Genomic DNA, 11004 nt, shown 5'->3' on the forward strand with positions numbered 1-11004 from the left:
TTTATAAGACTAAAACATTAAAGACCATTAGAAATAATTTCCATCCAAAGAATCGGTTTTGAAGAAAGGATCTTTCTCAGAATTATGATTTACAGAATCCTGTCTTTTTTTATTAGAATTTGAACATTTTGTCAGAACTACATATTTTTACTCATTTGTCCAAAAAATATTTGGACTTTTCTCAGAATTTTTACTTTCTTTCAGAAATGTGACTTTTTTCCTCTGAATTAAATGATTTTTATCAGATTGCTATTCTTTTTCCGAATGTTGACATTTGTCCGAACGTCTGAATATTTTCCTCATGAAGTTGACGTTTCTCTTAATTTCAGAATCCTCTCTACCGTCGGAGGCGTAGGCGCCCGTGCTGATTGGCTGATCGCTGAACAGGTTTTCGCAGTGCAGAGAGCGGCAGAGTTTCTTCAGGAAGCGCAGCACGTAGTCGATGCTGTTCACCACCGGGAGGCTGAGCAGGTGCTGCTTCCCGTCAAACGTGGCTGCAAACAAACAAACACACACTTTAAACAACATCACAGCTTTAAACACACACATTAAGCTTCTACTAAAGCATGTTTCCAATTAGGGCCGTCACAATATCAGGATTTCCAAATCTGATAAATGTGGCCAAAAGATGTCATAACGATATTTGCAGGTTTGAAAATGTGTCGCTTCTTTGATAATCTTTCATCAATGCTTTTTTTTGGATAATGAAAACGACTCAAAAAGCGATTGTAGGAAGTTGGAGGTGTAATCTGTAACCCTGAAGGTACAATAGCATAACAACAACAACAACAACAACAACAACAAAGTAATTTAACAATTATCATCAGTTGAAGCCTAGTCCATTAATGCTACACAACAACAACAACAAAGTATTTTAACAATTATCATCAGTTGAAGCCTAGTCCATTAATGCTACACAACAACAACAACAACAACAACAACATGACAAAACCAAACAAAAATATGATAATTGTGGCCATAAAGGTTTTTTTGGATAATGAAAACACTCAAAACGCAGTTATAGGGAGTTGGAGGTGCAATAACCCTGACGGTACAAATAGCAAAACAACAACAACATATTCTAACAATTATCATTAGTTGTTGCCTAGTGCTACACAACAACAACACCAAACAAAAACCGTGGTACATGTTTATGTTCTCCAATTGTCCCTACGTACATTTGTCGTTAACCCAATAGGACAGAAACGCCTGGACGGAATCTCTTATAAGTGGGCACCACCAATGACTTGGACTTGAGGATGAAGTTGTTATCATTTGAAGGTCAAAGGTTACATCCGTCCCAATCCGTGTGACGGTAATATCTTGTGAACTCATTCATGGAATTTCTTCAGATTTGGCCAGAAAGTCAGCTTGGACCCGAGGCTATATGTTATGGTCAGAGGTCAGTGTGACCTCACACAACCCTACAATCGTTTTGGGCCATAACGCAAGAATGCAGGGCCGGCCCTCGGCATAGGCAGTATAGGCGAATGTTAAGGGCGCATCGACCCATCGGGGGCGCCAAAAATTGTGGAGAAAAATAAAAAATTAGAAATAAAAAATTTCATAACAAAACGATTTCCCGATTTTGGATCAACAAAGTACATTTTATTGTCTTATACTAACAGAACTACGCCTATATTGCGTACAGCGCCCATAAACTATGGCGCACCCCCCCCCCCCAAAATCAAGTTGAACTGCCCCAGCCCCAGTCAAAACCACCTAGTCCGCTCTCTGGTGGCTCCAGACCACAGTTTGTTCCATTGCTTCATTTTCCAGAAGGTTCGGTTTGCGTTCTCACGGCAAAACTCAAACGGACTATAAACTTTAAACACAAGTCATGTGCTCGGAAATGCTGTTCACCCATTGGTCAGACATTAAGGGGTAAAAACGCAAATCCCGGCAATTTCTCCCGGAGCCTCGGCCATGGAGCATCGGCACTTTCTGCAGGTTATCCTCATGCTGCTGTTAGTCTGGAGATCAGCAGACGCTAGCGGCCCGCGCATATGATTATACAATCAGACAACGTCCGTTAAAAAACATTATAACACAGAGAGACGTTCTGCAGTCAGGAGGGCGTTTCCCCGACGACAGGTGGCTCTGACTTTCATGCTGACGGAGCCTTTCTTTACCCGACACTGTTCAACTCTTCATTCTGCTTCACTCTTTACTAAACCACCCGGATGTCTTGAAAGACTCTTTCGCTAAAGATTTTGAAGACACCCGCGTTCTTGTGACTCGTAAATACTACGCTTCCTGTGTTTTGGTGCGGACTGCGTTCACACCAGCGATGACCCGCTCCAGAGTTCACTAGCAAGCGCTCCGAGACCCCCTCTTTCAGGCGGACCAGAGTCCGGTTGTTTAGTTCACTTCAGAGGTCTCGGGCTGTGTTCACACCGACCCAAACGAACCGCGCACCCTTAGTGTGCAATTATAGGTTTTAATTTTGTATTTGTGTTAATTTAAAATAAATCAAACTCCCAAAAAACGCATACAGCTTTTATTAACATTTACTGTGCAAGCGGCCGCTTGAGAGAGCTCTCCCTGAAAGACTGAGCGGCTCTGATAGCCTCAGCTCAGTGAGGTAAAGGCACACCTTTATATGATCATTATAGTTATAAAAAAATAAGAGAATAGATGAAAAACAGGTATCAAATAATATATGACAGTACAAAAAAGTTGTTATTAATAAACAAGAATACAGTTTAAGTGATTTGTAAAATATCCATAAAGAAGAATCTGCTTACAGTTCAGTTTCATATCGTGCTGAGAGAGGTATCCATAGATACTCTCAAAGTGCACGAGATTGATGCTTTCAACTTCAATATTAAAACAAAATAATCTTCCTGGGGGAGCATGCCCCCGGACCCCCTAGAGGAGGTGAGGTCCCCCCCCCCCCCACTTAAATCATGTCCACATGGATAGGATACTAAATACAGTTGCAGACATCTTGTGTCCATATCTTTCTGTTTTGGGGGTCATGCCACAACGTGCATGCGCGAGTCATAGTGAGTGTCTGCATTGGGGGGGGGGGCGCCAGCTAAAATCTTGCCTAGGGCAGCAAATTGGTCAGGGCCGGCCCTGCAACAATGACTACGCTTAATATGACAATTAAAAACAAATTGACACAGTCGGTAAACACATCTTGACGCATAAGCTCTGTGAAGCGCCTCGATAAACATTCATCCGTTTGTCCTCTTTCAATGTACTTATTTATATAAATAGTTATCACCTTAATAAACTGTATTTCATTTAATCTTGCTGTACAATATTTCATTTCACATTCTGTTCTTGTACATATCATATTCTATTTACATGTATATAGACTTCTGGCACTGTTGTGTTTTTGTATTTTATTATACATGTTGCATCGTTGAAGGAGCTCAGGTAGCTTATGTGCAGCTGACATTAAGACCTTTGAATCTTGAATCATAAGTTCACTGACGAGTCCAAGTGGAAATTTGTGCCAATCATTTAAGGATTTTTGGGATATTACAAGAGTGGGAAGTCACAAAGATATTTCACTCCGTTCATCCTGATGTCCAGGTAAAGATTTGTGCAAAGTCTGAAGTCATTTCAAGGCGTTCTTCATATATTGCGTGGGAGGAAATGGAATCAAAATGACCACTAAAATCTCAGTTTATCCTTCAGTCGGTAAGTGGACAATCTCCGCCAAACTTTGTGAGCATTATGTATTTTACTATGTAACTTTTTCTGATTTGTTTTTGTGACTTTTTTTCATTCAGATTTATTTGTTGACTTTTGACTTTTTATCAGAACCGTATTATTTTTGTGAACGTTGATTTTTTTGTTTTACATAATTTCCAAAGAGTCCATGGTGTCAGTTTTACTATATATCTCAAACTCCTCATTCTCCGAGTGCCTTTTCAGGTACAGTGGTAAACAAAGGGGTGAACGATGGTGGACGAATAGAAAGCAACACCTGAGGGAGGTCTTTGTACATCACCTGATATCTTTTCTCCCCCGTAGCCCTGCGTCAGCAGCGTGAAGACGGTTTTCTGCAGGAAGGCGCTGTCGATGCAGCCCTGCACGGCCTGCTGGAGCACCACGGAGGGTCGGTCCGGCCCGAAGTGATCCGGCAGCTGGAGGATCTTCTTCCGGTCCAAGTTAGGACCCGTGTTGGCTTGCTTGTTGATGTAGATGCAGACTGGAGCAGGGACACACAGGGGAACGAGATACTTGATTATAGTTTAGAGCAGTGTTTCTCAAACTTTTTCATACCAAGGACTTAACCAATAAAAAAACACTCGCGGACCACCTAACTCCACAAATATCCCAAAACACATCGTTTTTCTAGAACAGATTATAAATCGCCTGAAAATGGTACAAACAAGTGGCAACATGTGGGACGAAGGTGTTGCCCTGAGCTTTATCATGCAATAGAAAGTGAAACTTAAGCTCGTTCCATTGCGGAGATATTCCCGCGAGAGTGCGGAAAACTTACATGTATTTATTTATTTCAAATGAGAAATGTTACCAATATACTCACGGACCACTAGGGGGCGCTCACGGACCACCAGTGGTCCGCGGACCACACTTTGAGAAGCACTGGTTCAGGGTAAGAGATAGAAAGACATGCAGCTAGGGTCTGCAGGTTGGAGTGGAACCCGAGAACTACTTTAATGACCTTAATGGGAACAGTTGGATGTTCTGAGGGAGTTGTATGAGGTACTTGTACGTGTGTGATGTTCTGCTGCGGACGCTTTTACACAATTTTATTGCAATATTTGATGCACTTTTTTCTTTTTATGTTAACTATATTGTATGTAGACTTGGTGCAGACTTACAAAACAGCCTATGGGTCCTTTGAACATCAGTGTACACTATATCTGTTGTGCTAGCAGGGTGAAATCAAAACTTAGCTGTGATTGGTCCACCTCTTACGGTCCACACAGCGGCGTGCGTTGAAAGCTTCCCCGTTCACTTTGAATGGGGTGACGTCACTTTTCGCCGAACTGCATTGTGGGAAGCGACGCGGAGCTTTGCTGGCGTGGCTCGCGGCAAAAGTTGAGCAATGTTCAACTTTTGACGCCTCGGCAGAAGCGTCAGCCAATCGAATCATATGCCGGTACGAGCTCTAGCCAATCAAACCGCTGCTTGTGTGTCGGGGGCGGGAGATTCATGTGATTGGTTGTTGGTCGAGTTTCAGACACGCCCGCCGGCAAGCGTCAACGCACGCCGCTGTGTGGACGGGCCGTTAGAGATGTCCCGCCTCTTAGCCTATCACGGACAATGTGTTGGAGCGGGGGGGGGGGGGGGGGCCTCTGCAGACCTAAAACCTAAAAATGTATTTATTTAAACCTGAACAGTTTTTAATGAAGCAGGAGTGTCCTATCGTGATGTCACTATGTTCAGGAGTACACGCAGGAAAGGGAATATCGTTTTTAATGTTATTTTCTTCAAATAGTTATTTATCTGTGTTTTTATTTTTGATGTACGCACCACGACATCAAGTCAAATCTCTCGTACGTGTCAACCCACCTGGTACAGGGTACTGCTGATCAGCATTACAGGTGTATTGGGTGTGTTCCCGTTACCTGTGAGCACCTGGGGGGTGGCGGAGTGCGGCACGGTGGCAGCGTCCTGGGGGATGGAGCTCATGTCGGGCTCGGGGGTGCTGCTGGGGGGGGAGATGGCCAGCGGGGTCATCACCATCCGGGGTTTCAGCTGCAGGAGAGAAGGGTACGCATTGCTTTATGCTATTTCAGGCAACGTCTTCATTTACATCATTTCATTTTCTGTTCTTGTGCATATCTACGGAGCCCTGGAGGGTTCAGAGAGACAAATAAATAAAACAAAGCCATGTTTCATTCATCTGTGCGCATGATATACTTTTTCGTGCGCACGAGATTTACCGGTGCGCCAAGTAGGAAGAGGAGCGCACGGGAGACAACGCTTTCATTGCAGACTGTTATGCTTACGTGGGAAATTACAGTGCATACATTATTTGAGATATATTTCAAACTCGACTTCATGTTAGGGACACTTCGGCCAGGGGTGTCGAGCTATCTGTTTCAGCACACACAGGAGAGTAAAGCAGTCTGCCTTGATCTGGGAATTCATGTCCGTGACTCTCAGTATCTGCTGTCCTTCACCGTGTTTACCTTCAGAACAGAGATTAATCGGCTAATAATGGCAATGTATTCATTCTTCTCTATGCTCCCTCCGTACGTATCCCATGTTCTACGGACCGTGTGTATTCTGTATTTCATCATACTGCATTGTGGGAGCTCGGGTCAGAAGGACTTCATGCCATGTCCCCGCTGCTGAGCATCTGATGATAACCCTTTCATGTACACACACCTCATCATCATTACAGCATGCAGGGAATGGCCTTTTATGACGATGGGAATATGAGAGGCCTTCTTCACCTGCAGACGGTAGCATGCCTTCTCTGAACAACAACAGACTATATTTACATTTTTAAATCCCTTTTGGGCTTCAAAAAAACAACTAAAATCTGAACAAAGCCTGCAGATGTGCCCCCTCTCTGACACAACATCCTATGCACACATGCATTATTAAACACACACACACACACACACACACCCCTCGCGTATCCCACCTTGAATCCCGGTTTCCTGCCCCTCTTCTTGGGCACTTTGAGTGGAGGCAGCGACTCGGGGTAGCGGCTGGTGGTGAAGTCCATCTTGGCGTTGTTCCGGAGGGGGGGGCGGCCTCTCTTTCTGCCCGGGATCTTGCCCCCCTGGCTGGGGAGGAAGGAGGGAGACACCGCAGCTGATTGCATCTCTCTGTCGCCTGGGTTCTGAGCCGCTGCTGCAGGAACACTCATCTGGAGACAAAGAGCAGAGCTGCAGGACACACCATGCTACTCACGCGCACACACAGCTATTAGCTTCATCATAGCATGCATTAGCTTCACGCGCAGAGGGACCTGAGCTACACGCATGCTACACAATAACGATGCTCCTCCTCCATATGTTACACAGCAGCAATTAGCTTCATGTACAGACCGGATACTGAAGCACCCTGATGCTCCTCCTCTGTACAACACAGCATGCATTAGCTTCAGTTAGAAAGGGACTGAGCTACACACATGCTACACACATGCTACACACATGCTACACAATAATGCACCCTGATGCTCCTCCTCTGTGTGTACCACACCATGCATTAGCATCCTTTAAAGACAGACACACTCAGACACAATGCCCTGGTGCTCCTCTGTACCACACCAGGCATTAGCATCCTTTAAAGACACACACACTCAGACACAATGCCCTGGTGCTCCTCTGTATATACCACACCATGCATTAGCATCCTTTAAAGACAGACACACTCAGACACAATGCCCTGGTGCTCCTCTGTGTGTACCACACCATGCATTAGCATCCTTTAAAGACAGACACACTCAGACACAATGCCCTGGTGCTCCTCTGTATGGACCACACCATGCATTAGCATCCTTTAAAGACAGACACACTCAGACACAATGCCCTGGTGCTCCTCTGTGTGTACCACACCATGCATTAGCATCCTTTAAAGGGAACTAAGCTACATGCACGCGAAGCAGCCATGCACACTCCTCCTCGCAGAGCACACGCACAGCCGGACAGATGCTCCAGAACAATGCCCTCTCCTCCTGTCAGCAACACAGCATCCTTCACAGAGAGGAGCAATGCAGCATTTAGCAGAGCAGCATCACAACACAAAGGCAGCCATGAGGAAGAGGAAGAGGAGGATGAAGAAGAGAAGGAGGGTTATTTCTCTTTCTTGTTGTACCTGCTGTCTTCTGTAGTGAAAGCAAAGAGCCGAGCCCTTGGGTGGGGGTGACACAGAGACTACAGAGCTGCTTCCCTGCAGACAGCCGTCCGCCGCTGCTCTCCGGCTGCAGATTCTCATTAGACTAATGCATTCAGCAGGGAGGAGGGGGGGGGGCTTCACCATGGAGACCCAGCGATGAATTACCATTACGATGACAGCTTCCACCCTAATGTGCAAAAAGCAGGAGAGAAGGAGAACCACATCTCGCATGCAGGACGAGGGATGTTTAATTCAGGACGCCATATTTTAAATACCAGAAGGTGCAGCTGGAAGATGCTTCTGTTTAATGTCCCTTTGCTCCCGTCTCTCGTGTGCCGAGACATTCCTTTATGTATACCTCAAACCGGCCTTTTAACATTTACATGAACCGTCTCTTTTCTGCCTGAAGATTTTACCTAAGAATTAGTTCATTGATACCTGAAAACTGTCTCTAAAATACATGCAAATAACCTATTTAATGCTTAGAAATGTCTTTATTTATACCTGAACAGTTCTTATTCAATACGTGCAAAATGTATTTTTAATACCTGGTAATGTTTCTATTTATACCAGAAGAAAGTATCTGTAATACATGCTAAATGCTTCTTGAATACTACAACATGTATGTTATATATCTAAGAAGTGTCCCTATTGAACGTATTCATTTAAAAATAAAGATTTACTGGAAAACTGTCTCTTTTTTTTTAGGAGATATCTCAACGTGTTCACAGACAGTAACATGCAGCAGGACACACACTGTCAATATGAACGTGTGTGTGTGTGTGTGTGTGTGTGTGTGTGTGTGTGTGTGTGTGTGTGTGTGTGTGTGTGTGTGTGTGTGTGTGTGTGTGTGTGTGAGAGCATTATAGAGAGTCGCAGCGAGGGAGAAGAGCTCCTCTGTTGTCATGGCAACAAGCCTGTAAGCCCCTCTTCTGACTGTCAGCCATGTTTGTCTGTGTGTGTGTGTGTGTGTGTGTGTGTGTGTGTGTGTGTGTGTGTGTGTGTGTGTGTGTGTGTGTGTGTGTGTGTGTGTGTGTGTGTGTGTGTGTGTGTGTGTGTGTGTGTGTGTGTGTGTGTGTGTGTGTGTGAGAGAGTGTGTGACAATTAAATAGCCACAGAATAGACATTTAAAAGAATAAATAAATAAAAAGTAAATATACTTAATTTATTATTATTTGTGTTTTATATTTATGTAATTATTTATAGATTTTTCTAAATTATTATTTATTGTGTTATTTTTTCATAAATGATTGTATGTAATGTTTTTGCTCTCAGCCCTGTTTCTGTCCCGAACCCCCGCCCCTTTTGTTTTGTTCGTTGCTAATAAAGTTTCGGTGACGTAATGAATCCAACATGTCCGTGTGCGGCAGGATGAGGATGTCACCCTCAGCTCTTTGGGGATTTAAATGTATTTCCGCTGCTCGGTTTTCCTCCCGGAGGATCTTAGCGAGTCTGCCGGGGCTCCGCGCGAGAGGTGAGGCTCGAGAGGGGAGAACACACCCGGTTAGCGCTGATTTACACTGAAAGCTGCACCTCGATCCAGCTAACACACCTTGTGTAATAACTAACTCAAAGTGAACTGAACACTACAGTTACATATATATATATATATACATATATATACATATACACATACATATATACATATATATCATATTACAGATAAATGACATTTCGTGCGAATGTATCAGTCATTTCCTAACCTTTGGGTCACAGCAGGGGGTGCTCCCGGGAGGCATAACGCACCCGGTGTACCTATGGATGACACATTTATGAAATATTAATAATATTTGTATTTATTTATTTATTACGTTTTTTATTCATTTATTACAATTTATACCTAATATCTTTTGGGTTAATTTGTTTTGATTATTCTTTTTTATTTATTTACAGATTTGTTTTCAATTATTATTATTTGTGTTTTTCAATGATAGACTTTTAGAATTATTATTTTTATTTATGTATTTATTTATAGATATTTTATTATTATTATTAGAAGGGCGAGGGCCGTGACGGGGGAGACAGGGCCAGGGGGGGGACAGGGCCGTGAGGGGGGAGACAGGGCCAGGGGGGGGACAGGGCCGTGAGGGGGGAGACAGGGCCAGGGGGGGGGACAGGGCCGTGAGGGGGGAGACAGGGCCAGGGGGGGGGGCAGGGCCGTGAGGGGGGAGACAGGGCCAGGGGGGGGACAGGGCCAGAGGGGGGAGATAGGGCCAGGAGGGGAGACAGGGCCAGGGGGGGGGACAGGGCCGTGAGGGGGGAGACAGGGCCAGGGGGGGGACAGGGCCGTGAGGGGGGAGACAGGGCCAGTGGGGGGGACAGGGCCGTGAGGTGGGAGACAGGGCCAGGGGGGGGACAGGGCCGTGAGGGGGGGGGGGGGGGGGGCAGGGCCGTGAGGGGGGAGACAGGGCCAGAGGGGGGGACAGGGCCGTGAGGGGGGGGACAGGGTCAGGGGGGGACAGGGCCGTGGGGGGGGAGACAGGGCCAGGGGGGGGACAGGGCCGTGAGGGGGGAGACAGGGCCAGGGGGGGGACAGGGCCGTGAGGGGGGAGACAGGGCCAGAGGGGGGGACAGGGCCAGTGGGGGGACAGGGCCAGTGGGGGGACAGGGCCGTGAGGGGGGAGTTAGGGCCGGGGGGGGGAGTCGGAGGGACATGTCCTACCAAGGAAGCGTCCTCGACATTGAGAAACACCCCCTGTATATCCGGGACTTGAACCCTATGGACTTTGCCACCACCGCCCTGAAGACCTTGAACCAGATACTTTCTGAAAATCTTAGAATTCTCCATTTTCAAAAAAATAGAAAAATACTGACTTTTGTCTAAAATGTCATAATTCTAACTCTTCAGATTTTTTTCACAAAATCTCAACATTCAGATTTTCTTTGACAAAATTCTGTCTTTTTCATAAAATCTCAGATCTCAACTTTTTAGCTGAAACATAAAATCTCTGTATTTCTTCTCAAAATGTGGACTTTTGTCCATAAGAAGGAAAGAGGTCTCTGCATTTACCCGTCCTAGTGTTAGGAGCAGTGTTCACCTCCTGGGCCTCTGCCGTGCCGAGGTGCCCTTGAGCAAGGCACCTAACCTTGAAACTGCTCCCTTGGTGCCGGATAACTGGCAGCCTCTCTGCTCTGTGTATATCCTCCCTGTGTGCGTAATGTGTTGTTAGGAACTCTCCCTGGTCCCCGGCTTCAGCCTCAGGACCCATCTGGGATCCT

At 45.5% G+C, this 11004-nt stretch overlaps 2 protein-coding genes across 2 annotated transcripts in view; one reads left to right on the top strand and one right to left on the bottom strand.

Moving 5' to 3' along the window:
* Positions 1–249: 249 nt before the first annotated feature.
* LOC117441305 (sex comb on midleg-like protein 4) lies at positions 250–8308 on the bottom strand. The gene is made up of 5 exons (XM_034077496.1): positions 7765–8308; positions 6587–6814; positions 5559–5688; positions 3968–4168; positions 250–494 (listed from the first exon to the last, which is right to left on the bottom strand). The coding sequence occupies exons 1-5, from the start codon at positions 8014–8016 to the stop codon at positions 250–252; spliced, it is 1056 nt and encodes a 351-aa protein (XP_033933387.1). The 5' UTR covers positions 8017–8308.
* Positions 8309–9138: 830 nt separating this feature from the next.
* The window catches only part of LOC117441304 (AFG1-like ATPase), a gene marked incomplete at its 3' end in the record, with an annotated part of 17134 nt that continues 15268 nt past the window's right edge, over positions 9139–11004 (top strand). Inside the window, exon 1 of the mRNA XM_034077495.1 lies at positions 9139–9259. Within this exon, the coding sequence (XP_033933386.1) occupies positions 9139–9259 (121 nt within the window). The remainder of the gene's footprint in view (positions 9260–11004) is intronic.

The sequence above is a fragment of the Pseudochaenichthys georgianus genome, unplaced genomic scaffold, assembly GCF_902827115.2.
Source record: "Pseudochaenichthys georgianus unplaced genomic scaffold, fPseGeo1.2 scaffold_1662_arrow_ctg1, whole genome shotgun sequence".
Taxonomy (NCBI): Eukaryota; Metazoa; Chordata; class Actinopteri; order Perciformes; family Channichthyidae; genus Pseudochaenichthys; species Pseudochaenichthys georgianus.

Bases quoted from the DNA above. Each gene is read 5' to 3' on its own strand.
- LOC117441305 (XM_034077496.1), bottom strand. From the start codon at position 8,016: ATGCGAGATGTGGTTCTCCTTCTCTCCTGCTTTTTGCACATTAGGGTG. The intron at 5,689-6,586 runs GTGGGATACGCG...TCTCTCCTGCAG, and splicing joins GCAGGAAACCGGGATTCAAG to CTGAAACCCCGGATGGTGAT. The intron at 495-3,967 runs GTGATGTACAAA...GTTTGTTTGCAG, and splicing joins CGGGGGAGAAAAGATATCAG to CCACGTTTGACGGGAAGCAG.